We start from the raw sequence: 13,353 nt of genomic DNA on the forward strand, positions 1-13,353 counted from the left end.
GAGAGACAGACTCGAAAGAGGGTGTGGGGGCCAGGGGCAGGCTGAGGTCTGCAGTATCTCTGATGTTCCGGAGTCTGTGTGCCAGTGGGATGCTGAGGGGCAGAGTGAATGCGGTTGCCACTCTCAAGTCAGAGGTGGGGAAGGGCACGCGTAGATGGCATTTGGCAGGCCCTCAAGGGATGTTAGTTGAACTCTGTCGTGTGGAATGCTGTCACAGTGGCCAGATGAGAGGAGAGGCCCCCTTAAGCCTGGAGCCCCATGTCTGGCCTGGAAGGTACCTCCGTCTTTCCCCAGAGACTCCTCCACTGACTTTCCTGCCTCGCCCCCTGCCCCCCACCCCGCATGGCCAACAGTGGGCCCTGGAGGTGCCCCTGGGACCACTAGCCATCTGGGGCTTGGCCGGCTTGGGCCTGGGTCCAGGAGAACAGACAGCTGGCCTTTGATGGCTCCCAAGAAGCACCTCATCAGATGAAAAGCCAGGGCCCAAAGCCACTGAGCTTCTGTAAATGCTGCAGAAAGGAAGGGATAAGGACAGGGAAGGAGAGGGTGGAGGAAATGGACACTATCCCTGGGTCCAGGGCTTGGTCCATCCCAGCTATTCCAGTTAGTACTGCTGTGTAACAAATGACCCCCAAATCTCAGGGTAAACACTGTCCTCTTCTGAATCAGGATCTGGAATGGAAGACGCGGGGGCAGCTAGGAAGATGCAAAGGGTGGCTCGGCAGCCGTAGGCTGGGATCACCTGGCGGTGTCTCACTGATATGTCTGGCAACTCAGACCGCCACTGGGCTGCTGGTTGCAACACTTGCACAAGACCTCTCCGTATGGCTTCTCCATATGGCCTCTCCATGTGGCCTTTCCATGGGCTTCTCCATGAGGCCTCTATTTGGGGCCTCTCTATGGGGCCTGTTTGGGTTTTCTCACAGCATGGCATCTGGGTTCTGAGAGTGGATGTCCCAAGACAGCAAGGCAGACGTGTGTGGCATTTTTAGGATCCAGCCTCAGAAGTCACATCTCGCCACTTTCCCTATCCTTGTTTGTCGATGTCACAAAGTCTCATCAAGGGCACACCATGAGGGTATGTAGGTGGGAGCTAGTGTTGTAGCCATCTTTAGAAAATATGATCTGCCACCCCAGGGTCTAGCCCCATTTCCCCACTGGAGCCCAGAACCCCCTCCCTGCTCAGAGCAAGGGAGCCAGGTGGGTCCTACCAGAGAGCAAGTCCAGATGTGAAAGGCAGGGAGGGGGCAATCAGAGTGACAAGGGCCCAGAGACACAGCCACACAGACTGTGGGAATGCAGCCCAGTGTGAAGGACACGGTGAGTGATGACCCCAGGGAGGCGCACCTTGCTCTGGCCTAGAGGGGGCTCCTTGTTGGGCCAGAGCTGGGAAGGCCAAGACAGGCCCCTGGAGACCCTGGTGGGGGACATCCCTCCCTCTCTGGCAGGCATCTGATGATGAGCCTAGAAGGCTCCAGAGGGCGCAGAGGGTTGTGGGGCACCAGGCAGAGTTGAGGACAGCAGCCCCTCCCGGCCTCAGCCTACCCTCTGTTCACTCCCTGCACGAGGAGGCCTCCCGGGGGCAGGAACAACAGTAGCTGACACGTATCCAGTTCTCACCGTGTGCTGAGTGCTTTCAAAGTCGGATCCCATTTCCTTTCCAGTAACCCTGGGATAAATAAAAAGGTAACCCATTTTACAGGGGAGGGCACAGGCACAGCAGGGCAAGTCCATCTAACAACTACGAGAGAAAGAACGGCGAAGAACCGGCTCCTCGGCCTCTCCTTCCGGCCTGAAGCCCTGCGGGTCTGGTCCCCGCGGGTGGCTGGGGGCGGCCGGGGCCCACGCAGACGGGCCCCAGCTCAGGCGGGCAGCTCCCCGACGACTCCAGCAGCAGGAGGCGCCGGTGGCCGCCGGGGGCGCTCGCGGGCTGTCTGTCCCCCGCGCAGCCCGCTCGCGTGGGTGGAGGCTCTGTGACCCCGGTGGCCTCCTGGTCGGCAGGACTGGTCCTAGCCGCCCCGGCACCGGGCCAACCAGCGTTCCCAGGGCTTTCCGAGCTGGCAGGGTCCGCTCCGAGGATTCCCGCCAGACCCCTGAGGCTTTCCAACGCCCTCCTCCTCCACTCGGTTTCTTCCTCCCGGCCCGAGTGGAGAGTGGGCTGCCCCACCTCCGTGAATGGCCGCCTGCCTGGAGGCGCGCACCCGGCGTAGACGCACGTGTGTAGCCCAAGGACCTGAGCCGCCCGCCGCCCCAGATCCGCGGAGGGATCGGTTTGGCGCCAAGATTCCGGAGGGCTTCCCGGAGGGGGAGGCGCGGGACTTTGCGTGGCACTGGACCAGGGCCAGACTAGGGTTGGCCAGGGAAGGGAGAGAAGGAGTCTGGACAGCGGCCGTGAGCTGGGACCCGGGAACAGGTGTTGGGGCGGGGCTAGCCGTCGACACCACCTACTGGGTGGACCCACAGCCGCCGTGGCGACCCCTCCCGGGCGGAAGCCCTGGGTCCCCGCGCCCCTGCCCGCCCTTGCCCTCCTCCCTCGGCCCTGCGGCCCCTTCCGGTCCTGGGACGCCGCTCCCTCCCGGGGCCTTGCAGAGCCACCCGCTTCCCTGAGGACCCCACTGCGAAGACTTCGGGACCACCCAGTCCGAGGAAGGCTTCCCGGATCCCCGCCACTGACCCGCCTCTTTGTCTCGTCTCTTAACGACCGAGTCACTATTTTGTCTGTTTGCCGTCGCCTCCCGCCCGGGATTCGAAGCCCCAGAGAGACGTCACAGCCGCAAGGGCGGGTGGGCCGCGGGCTCCCGAGACAGCTCTGGGTGGATGCAGGGAAGGACACGGGGCTGTCGCCGGGCGCAATGGGCTGGGGACCCCGAGGACTCCAAAGACCACAGTGCCCCCCACTGCAATTAAAAATGAAACATCAAACACGAACATGTGTTTTTCCCACTATGCCGCTTTGAATTAATAAACAAAATTTTAACAATTGTTCCTCATTTTTCGTGAGCCCCACTTTGCTGGTGCTTAGCCTGCTGTCCAGTAATCTAGAAGAGTGTGACATCACCAGCCCCGTGACATCACCCCATCTAGCTAGTGTCATCACCTACCTTCGCCCTGAGACATCAGCTCTGATTATCTGGTGAAATCGCCAGCCTGACTAGTGACATCCTTACATTCTGTTCCATGACGTCAACCTGCCTGACTGGTGACATCACTCGTCCCGCTCATTCGTCCTATGCCATCATTTAATTGTCCTGTGATGACACCCTGCCTGTCCCACGACCTTGGCCAGCCAACCTCTCTCCTGCACAGTGACTGGTGTTTCACGTCTGCCGTGTCACAGGCCTTGCGTGGGTGCCGCAGGCGGCGGCGGTCGCGGAGGCTGAGCGCGGGGTAGGTCAGATTGGGAAGCTGTGCGGAGGCCCTAGGCTCGCACGGGGACCGGGGACGGCAGAGGAGGAAGGAGAAGTGTGACCGAGGATGCCTACTCCTCGGGGGCGCCTGACCCGGTTCCCCTCTTGGATTTCCCTTTCAGGTTTCCCGCGTCGCCCGCCGTGACCTCTGCCCCACACACCCCCGCCCCGGGTCCTGGCCGGAGCCAGCCCGGAGAGGCCCCTCCTGGCGCGCTGCTCGGAGCGCGGCAGCGGCGCAGGGAGCGGGGCGATTTTCCCGCCTGGACCCGGCGATGCCAGAGGCGGGCCGGGCGGGGTGCCCAGCTCGCCTTTGTCGCCCGCGGCGTGGTGGGCTGGGAGCCGACGCGTGACTGACAGTCGGCGGGGGCGGCGGCCCTGAGCGGGTGGGGGGGGGGGTGAGAGAGGAGCGCAGCCGCTCATTGGCTGGCTCGAGTGTGGGAAAGAATGCGGAGCCGGGTTCACACACCCCGCGGCGGCTCTGCCTTAAATAGCCGGGCGGCTGGCGACGCGCGCGCGGGCCTGCGGCCTGGGACCCGCCTGGGAGGGATACGGCGGGCGGCGCGCTCCGCCTGGCACCGGGAGGCGCGGGAGCGCATCATGCCTGCAGACACCCCGGGGAAGCCGCGAGCCTCGCCGCTGGCAGGAGCCCCGGCTAGCGCGAGCCGAACCCCAAACAAGCCCCGGAGTGCGGCCGAGCACCGGAAGGTGGAACCTAGTCGGGCGTGGGTTGGGAGGCGTGGGGTGGGTACCGAAGGACGCGAGGCTTAGCCACTGCCCGACCCGCAGTCCTCCAAGCCGGTCATGGAGAAGCGGCGCCGAGCGCGCATCAACGAGAGCCTCGCTCAGCTCAAGACCCTCATCCTGGATGCCCTCAGGAAAGATGTGAGTCGGGGCTGGGGGCGGGGGGGGGGGGGGTGGGGAGACGGGGTGGAGGAGGCGGGGGGGGGGTGGGGTGGGGAGGCGGGAGGGCGGTGCGGGCGGGGAGATCCAGGGGCCGGGGCGCGGAGTCCGGAGTCTGGGGCACTACTGGGCTGCAAGCCGCCCACACCGGCCCCGCCCCCAGAGCTCGCGCCACTCGAAGCTGGAGAAGGCGGACATCCTGGAGATGACCGTGAGGCACCTGCAGAGCCTGCGGCGCGTGCAGGTGACAGGTGAGGCGCGGGCGGCAGAGAGGGGAGGAGGGAGGTGCGGGACCACTGCCGCGGCACCGACCCCCTGTCCCCTGCCTCCCCCTCAGCCGCGCTTAGCGCAGACCCCACCGTCCTGGGCAAGTACCGCGCCGGCTTCAACGAGTGTCTGGCCGAGGTGAACCGCTTCCTGGCCGGCTGCGACGGCGTCCCGGCCGACGTGCGTTCTCGCCTGCTCTGCCACCTGGCGGCCTGCCTGGGCCAGCTGGGGCCCTCGCGCTGCCCAGCCCCACCGCCGGCCGCTGCGGAGGCCCCGGCGCCCGAGGTCTACGCTGGCCGCCCGCCGCTGCCTGCGTTCGACGGCTCCTTCCCCCTGCTGCGCCCCGGGGCAGCCTTCGCGCTGCCCCTCCTCCCGGGCCTGACTGGGGCGCCCCCCGCCGCCCCCGGAGCGGTCCTACAGGGCCGGAGCGCGCCCTGGAGGCCCTGGCTGCGGTGAGGCCGCGGCCTTTGCTGAGACTGTAGCCGAGAATATTTATTTCTTGAGTTTTGTTTCCTTGTCTTTGCGAAGAGTCTAGTCTAGTAGCGTCTGCAGCCGAGGCAGCCCTGTGCTTCCTGTGGCCCCCAGCGGTGGTGGTGGTGGTGGTGGGGGGTGTCAGCTGATCACTTGGCGCTGGACCCTGGGAGGGGGGCTGCAGGAGACCCTTCCCCAGGCTTCCACCCCTGCTCCCAGCCCCTCCTGTCCGACCTGCCTGGGGGTTGGGCCTCCGCGTGGGGTCCGCCTGCATCTGCACTGGAGCCGGCAACCCACCTTAAAGTGGGAGGTCTGAGAGGTCCCTCCGGAGGCTCAGGCAGGGAAGTGACAGTCACCACATTTTCCAGAATGTATCCCAGTGTTGGGAAGCAATCAGCAGCACTACACAAGTGTTTTTTTTAAGGTTCCTTTCCCTGCTTATACTTCTGGGGAACCTGGAATGTTGTCCCAGGGCCCTGAGCTGTGGTGAGGGGCAACCGTGCCCTGTAGCTTCACTTTTGGCGTGGTCCACCTCCTGCTTTATTCTCCTGGTTCAGCACAAAGCTGGCTGTGCCCACCATGAGCTGAGCCTGCCCCAGGCCAGTGTCTGCGCAGGAGAGAGTGGGGAACTGGGGCAAGGCTGGCAGAGGGCACTTAGTGCCGGTCTGCTATGTGCCCTATCCTGCCTGAAAGGGGGTCTTCCTCCGGGGAAGGGACTGGAGGTTTGTCCTGCCCATGGATCAGTCCTGAGCACCGGCTGTGTGCTGGCCCTACAACACTGGGCAGCAATACTAGCCAGGTTGGACATGGGCCCTGGAGTCACTGTCCTGTGGTCTCAGGTCTTCCCGAGCTGCTGCCGGGGGCTGTGCTCCAGGTGTGATGAGGGGGTGGTCGGAGTCACATGAGCTGAGACTGGAGTGTCTCGTCCTGAGCCGCCTGAGGCTGAGCCAAGATCCATTTCCCACCTGTGGCCAAGTTCATCGGATGGTGCCTGCCGCCTGCCTGGCCAAGGCCCCTCACCGAGGAGGAGGGTGAGTCACAGCCAGGGGCTGGTCTGCCCCTCCTCCAACGGCTCCCAGGTCTGTGCTGTAGCAAGGGTTCACCTGGGCCTTCCTGGACGTGGCCATGCTCACCTGGCAAATGTGAGCCAAGTCCCCACCAGCCAGTCACCCCCTGCTCTCTGGCTGCCTTGCCCATCTCCCTGAGCATCCAGAGCCTGGGTCAGTGGTCTTGGACGGGGTGGCGTGTGGGCCAGGTGCTGCTCCCTTGGACATAAACTCAGGGAGCCTGACCCTGGGGGAGCCTCAAAGTAATGCCTCTTCGTTCCGAGCAGGGGCAGTGGTGGGACAGAGAGGGAGGGGGTGTTGATCAGACCTGGGGGCCTTCTTGAGCAGGAGTGCTGCAGAGGATCTACTGTGGGAGCTGGAAGCCCAGTGTGATTGGGGGAGGGGAGCTGCTCAGGGAGGGCCTCAGTGCAGAAGCGGAGGGGAGGGCCTAGGGCTTCGGGATGTGAAGCCGGGTCAAGGGGTAGGGGGTGGTCAGGGCCTGCTCACACCTGGGCCCCACACATCCTGCAGGAAGAGCAGGGAGAAGGGTGGCCTGGGGACATCACCTGGAACTTGGGTCATCACCCTCTCCCATGGGCAGTGACAGCTGTAGACCAGACCCCTGGCCTGTGTCCCCTCCCTGCCTTTCTTCCTGTCCCCTCTCCCCCACATGGCCTCCTGACCCCCATCTTCCTTCTTTCCTTCACTGTTGCCATGGCGATCTCTGCCTGGGGACCCTGTTAGCCCTGCAGGGACCTCTCAGGTCTGGGAGGAACCACACGCCAGTCCCTCAGACAGCCAAACTCCTTCCTTTGCACTCAGCCTCCCCCTGGAATTCTCTCCCCACTTTCCCACCTGATGCAGCCACCCCAGCCTTGGTGGGCTCCAGAGACCATGTCTGTGTCACTCAACTCTGTCCCCAGCACCCGCATGGAACAGCAAAAGAGCTCAATCTATATTGACCTAATTAATGAACTTGAATGAAAGATGAGCCAGGAAGTTTGGGGCTGGTGTCATCCTTGGTTAGATTAGGGAGCTCCCAGGGAGCACAGCCCAGGCTGGGCCCACAAGGAGAGGAGCCTGGGCACAGGGCAGCACAGGGGGCTGTCTTGGGCCCCCTCCCAGGCTGCCCCATGTCAGCAGCTGAAGGGAGCTGGGTCTCAGGAACAGCATCCTTGCCTCCCATTGCAGAAGGAACCATGCCTCTCCCCACGCCCAGCCTGGACGCCTGCCTGGTCCAGGGCAGAGCTGGGCAGACTCCCAAGTGCTTTTTCTGGTGGGAGGTGGTGGGAGTTATGGCCCCAAACATGGGGTACTCTCCTCACCCTCTTCCTTCCTCCCACCCCCTGTTCCACCCATTTCCCACCCCTCCCCCTACCTGGGACAGGTCCCTTGGAGGATGGGCTGTCCATCATTCCCCTGTCTATCCCCCACTCCCAGCTATTTTTATCTTAGCTTTCTTCTTGCAGACCCTTCTTGCTGAATAATAGATGAAGCGCCTTCTGGGGCGACGCCTGGGAGGGGGTGGGGGAGGAATCAAGACTTCTTCCTCTTGGGGGGAGGGTGTGGCTAGAAGACCTGCTGGTCACTTCCCCTCCACGCAGGTGGAGTCTCATTTGTTGGCCTCCTTCCAGCCCAGTTTCTGGCAAAGACCAAGGGTCAATAAACATTTGCTGAATTCACATGCACAGTCAGCTGATCTGCCTGCCTCTGTGGGAGCCCTGTGCATCTGGCGCCTGTTTGCTTGTGGGACCAGGGCTTGGGGACCAAACAATGACAGCAAATCATAGGTGTTTGAAATCTGGAGAAAGACTGAGTCCCTATGGTGACAAGTTGGCCTGGCCTGTCACCAAGTCGGTGACAAGGTCCATGAAACTCCAGTCCCTTGGAAATTCGGGGTGGGGGAAGGGCCAGGGCTGCTGGGAGCCCTGGCTTGTGAGAGGTGAGGCCTTAGCCTACCCACCAAAGCTCCTGTGATGGTCTCCAGGCCCCAGCAGCCTCCCCGCCTCACCCGGCGCGTCCTGGCTGCAGGATCTGCTCCTTTCCTGAGCAGGAAGCTGAGCCTAGGGGGCTCCACTGCTGTCCCTGGCTCCTCTGTCTCTGCTCCAGGGTATACCTGGAGGATGTACCCATCCTGGGATGCACCCAGGAGCAAGGAAACAGGCCCTGGGGTTTACAGCCTCCCAGAAGGCCCCAGTGATGCCGCTCCTGGAATTCAGCCTTGTGAATGAGTTGAGGTTGGCCTGCGTGACCAATAGGGTCCTGAGACTCGATGGGATGTCTCTTCGAGATTAGGTTCAGGTGACTCCTGGTGTCTCTGTCTCTGTCTGTCTCTGTCTCTGTCTCACCTGGTTCACTGGGGGAGGCCAGCTGTCCTCTGCTATGGAGAGGCCAACAGAGTGGACCTGCAGCCTCCTGCCTTCCGCAATGAGAGTGAGTTTGGAAGCAGATCCTCCAGCCCCTTGAGCCTTCGGGTGAGACCCCGGCTGCTGCCGACATCGTCATGGCAGCCTTGTGAGAGACCCGCAGCCACAGCCACCAGTCGAGCAGCTCCTGGGAAGCTGGGATGATGAGTGCTTGTGGATTTGAGCTGTTTTAGGTTGCTTTGTTATGCAGCAATAAATAACAATAGTAAGTTTTATGTAAAATTTAAAACAAATATAAATAATAGCAGCAAACAACTAATTTTCCCAGGGTCACCCAGGGGTCACTACCGCTTGCCCTCATGATGAAGGGGCTGTGGAAGAGGTTGAGTGGGGGTACAGACAGCAGCGGGGGGAGTAAACCAAGAAACAGCCGCTGCCGCTGTGGCGATGAGCAGAGTGAGTCGGCCTAACTTTGATCTGGAAGCAGTTTCCCAGTGACCCCTGCCCAGTGGGTGCAGGGCCAGGCCAGGCCCAGCCCAGCCCTGCCGTGCTGGTGCTGAGCAGTCACAGCCCAAGCCCACCCCTGCGGTGTCAGACGGGACAGGCCTGGGGGTCATTTCTGTGGCGGTAACTGACGGGGCAGCCTGGATCTGACCGCAGGGTTGAGGGTTCACAGTCCCCAAGATTCAAACAAGGACAGGTGTGGGAGACCCTCTGTGCTGAGACCCACCGCCTTTGGTGGGCCTGGCCACAGCTGGCCTGCCACCCGCAGTGCACTGTGACATGCCAGGGCCACCCTGACCTGCCCCAGGTGGAGCACACCCACCCTTTCTGCAGCCTGGTATCCATGGTTACCAAAAAGCACCTGGCAGCTGCTGCCTCAAAGCTGTCCCCTCCTGGTGCCCTCCCAACCCCACCCCCACCTGGAGCCTTCGGGCTCACCTCCTAGGCCCTTGCTGCGAGTGAGGGTCTCAATGTCTGTGGGGGGAGTAGAAGATCAGGGGTGGAAGCCTGAAGCCTTGTGCTTGGCCCTCATCAACACTTGACACACTCACAGAGGGGATGTGCACACCCCTAAGCCAGCAGGAGCCCACACCTCCCACTCTCCCATCCATACCCACGTGGTGGGCTTGGAAGGGGGACCTCCCTCAGCTGCTTGTCCCAGCCAGAGGCTGGTGGAGGGAAGCCTGCCCCAGCTCCGTCCCTCCCTCATCCAGGCCCCTCGCCCCAGCCTTGCCCTGTCTAGCACAGTGAAGGGGAGGGTCCAGCAGCCCCAGGTGATGGGAGGCTCCACCGTCCTCCTCCGGCTCCCACGTCCATCCCCCGATTTATGAGCTGATGTGGCCTGTGGCAAGCACACCCCTCCAGAGGGCTCCAGCCTGAGCACCCCCAACTCCTGACCCTTCTCATTGTCTCTCGTGGTCCCAAGCCCTGCAGGGTCCTGGACCTCGGCTCTCCCTGACAGCCCAGGGTCAAGAAAGTCTTATGCAGGCCCTGGCCAAGCATCTTTCTCTTCATGGACCAGGAGGAGACTGGCTCTGCGTGCCATGCCAGGGTGGGACAGGGCATCATGTGGCTACCTTCTCTCCCATTCAGCTGCAGGAAAAGAGGAAGCTCCGTGAACGTATCCCTAGGAATTTGGTTTGCTGAATTCAGAGGTGAAGGTAACATCCCAGGAGTGAGCTGACTGACCTGTCCACATGGAGCTGGCAATCGTTGTTGGACTCTTCCAGAGCAGAGGCCAGGCACCGTGAACTGTGTGTGTCCCCCCTCAAATTCATATGACGAAAGCTACCTGATGGGGTTAGGAGGGGGGGCATTTGGAGATGATTAGGTCGTGAGGGTAGAGCTCCCAGGAATGGAATTAGGGCCCCTACAAAGGGGACATGACACGTGAGCTTGTGCCATGTGATGACACAGTGGGAACGTGGCATCTGCACCCCAAAGAGGGCCCTCACCAAACCCGACCCTGCTGGCACCCTGACCTTGGACTTCCAGCCTCCAGAACTGTGAGAAATGCATTTCTGTTGTTGATAAGCTGCCTGTCTGTGGTGTTTTGTTGTAGCAGCCTGAACAGACTAAAACGTCAGGGTTTAATGTGACCAAGGAGATTGAGAGCAGGTGGTTGTCACTGACTTTCGAGAACCGTTAGGACAGATGCCTCCCCCTCCCGGGGACAGAAACTAAAGCTTTGGGTGTCTGGCTGATGCTCTTCTGTGCATCGGGCCCCTCCCCAGCACCAGGGCACACAGTGGGGAGTGGGGCCTAAGGATCTGTGGGCCCCCTCAAACCACCCCCAGTGAGCCTTATCCTCAGCCTCAAATTTGGCCTCCTGCCCAAATCCAGCCAGGCAGCTTCTTCCTTCCTGCAGCACCTACTGTGAGGCCCAGAACACTGGGCAAGTCGGGGCCACCCCAGCCTGGAGCCTGGGAGTGCTGTGTGGAGTCAGTGAAACAGTGCCTGTGATGTCCAGTCCCCAGAGGGGCTTGGAACTCGGGACCTGTGATTACAGGGCCCATCACTGTGACGTGTGCATGTGTGACCAGGCTGTGGGTTTCTTGGCTGCCATCCCCTGCATTCAGGGTGCATGGTTCCCTCAGGTCCAGGATGTGCTGTTGGAGGAAGCTGGGAGAAGGGAGGGGGGAAGGGAAGCAGTTACCACCTATTCCTGGATCTATACCTGCTTCTGGGCATCCAGGAATCATCCCGCCCAGAATCAGGCTCCATCTGGGCAGTAACAGGAGGACAAACACACAGAGCCAGAGACACACAATCTCATAGTCAGAGATACATGGTTGTGGAATTGAGAGACGTACCCTGAGTTGGACACAGAGAGAGAGCCCCCAAGAGACGGCCAGGGCCCTCCCCACAGAGACACACAGCCTCAGACCTGCTCTCCAAGTGCCTCTGAGCCTCCTTCAGTCAGCTCCACGTTTGGGAAGCCCGCAGACACGCCTCCTAGCCATGGTTTCCTCTTGGAGCGCCCTTGCTGGGGCAGCCTCTGGCTCCTGGTAGCACACGAGTGGCTCGGAGAAGGCTTCTAGCACAGCCTGCGTTGAATCCTGCTTCTGCTGTCATGCAGTTGTGTGCCCTTGGGCAAGTCACAAGATCTCAAATATCAAGTGGGATCAGTAATAGAACCTATCTAGTAGTGCTGTGTGGCTAAAAGGATTAAATAAGATAAATAAGCTATGTTATGACAATTACTTCCAGCCAAGATGGAGTAGCAGGGACTAGATTTACTCTCCTGCCTTAAACTACTAAAAAACTGGACAAAATATATGGAATAGCAGGCGATGAAAGAGTGGTCCCTGAGAAGTGGGGAAACAAATGGAGTGAGCCTCGTATTGCCCCAGATGACCCCTTGGAGAGAGTCTCCAGGCCACAGTGCAGGAGAGGGGAGCCGGGCAGAGCTTTGCAGGCTCCCTGAGTTGAGGAGCTATTGCTGACAGTCTGGGGGCATGAAAGTGGAATTCATAGGCTAGAGCATCAGAGATAAGAGAGGTGCCAGAGAGAGTGCTCCGGAGCACTGTGGGGTCCCCCCAAGTCTGATCAGAACATGCTTGTGAGAGTCCTCGAGGCCAGGGAAAGAGCCACCCAGAAGGATTAGAGGGAGAATCCTGAGTCCACACAGGTCAGACAGTTCCAGTCTCCACCAGCCAGAATGGAAAACCTCATAATTTGTGGGGCATGGCAGAGCACTCAGAAGGGTCTTGTCCCAATGGTGAGGAATCACGAGCCTTAGACCAAACACTGTTCTGGTCTCGCCTAACAAAGTTCATAAACAACACCTGAAAGGATCAAACTGCTTCCAAGTGACTCAACTGCATCCAGGACAAAGCTCAAAAAATGTTTATAGGAGCACAGAAATATCCAGCACCCAACACTTTAAAGTTCACAATGCCCAACATCCAGTAAAAAATTACCAGGCATACAAAGAAGCAGGAAAAAGTGACCATAATGAGGAGGAAAATCAATCAATTGAAAGCAACCCAGAAATGTCACAGATGATCGAATTGGTAGACAAGGACTTAAAAGAGTTGTACAGTTGCGCTTCATATGTTCAAGAAGCTGGAGGAAGCAGTCGATATGGGAGAGACGTTGAAGGTACAAAAAAACCCAACTGAACTTCCAGAGATGAGAATTACGACGTCTGACAGGAGAAGCGCATCAAGTGGGAGTAATGGCAGGGGAGACATCGAAGAGGAAAATATTAGTGAACTGCAATGTAGCAGTGAAATAAAACAGGTTGAAAAACTGGGGGAATAAAAGAAAAGAGCATGAGTGAGCTGTGGGGCAACTTTAAATGGCCTAATACGCATGCAATTGGAGTCCCAGATCAATGAAACTCAAGCACAAAAAGTTTGAAGAAAACTTCATCAAGGACAGCGCACTCAAGCTGCTAAGATACAGTGGTGAACGACGGTCTGCTCCTGCCACTGCCACTCAGCAGTGTTGGAGGTTCTGGCCGTGCCAATCAGGCGAGAGAATGAAACAAAAGGCATCCATGTTGGGAAGGAAGAAGTGAAACTACATCAAATGACATGATCTTATACCTAGAAAATCCTAAGAAATCCCCTAAAAAACTGTTAGAACTAATATATGAGTTAAGCAAGGTTTCAGGGTACAGGATCAATATTTCAAAAATCAATTGCATTTTTACACACTGGCAACAAACAATCTGAAAATGAAATTAAGAAGTCCTTTCCATTTATAATATCAAAAAGAATAAAATACTTGGGAATAAATTTAACAAAAGAAATGCAAATGTTAAGGTGAATGCTACACAACGTTATTGAAAGAAATTAAAGAAGATCTAAATAAATAGAAAGATATTCCACGTTCATGGGTGAGAAGATTTCACATTGTGAAGATGACAGTACTTCTCAAATTGAT

The 13,353-nt window shown here is 59.3% G+C and overlaps 1 protein-coding gene across 1 annotated transcript; it reads left to right on the plus strand.

Moving 5' to 3' along the window:
* The first annotated feature begins 3,250 nt into the window (after window positions 1-3,250).
* HES4 (hes family bHLH transcription factor 4) lies at window positions 3,251-5,084 on the plus strand. The gene is made up of 5 exons (XM_044769390.2): window positions 3,251-3,387; window positions 3,530-4,112; window positions 4,194-4,289; window positions 4,471-4,558; window positions 4,645-5,084. Exons 2-5 carry the CDS (start codon window positions 3,852-3,854, stop codon window positions 5,028-5,030), a joined length of 831 nt encoding a protein of 276 aa, XP_044625325.1. The 5' UTR covers window positions 3,251-3,387; window positions 3,530-3,851; the 3' UTR covers window positions 5,031-5,084.
* The last annotated feature ends 8,269 nt before the right edge of the window (window positions 5,085-13,353 follow it).

This window comes from Equus asinus, chromosome 5, assembly GCF_041296235.1.
Source record: "Equus asinus isolate D_3611 breed Donkey chromosome 5, EquAss-T2T_v2, whole genome shotgun sequence".
Lineage (NCBI taxonomy): Eukaryota > Metazoa > Chordata > Mammalia > Perissodactyla > Equidae > Equus > Equus asinus.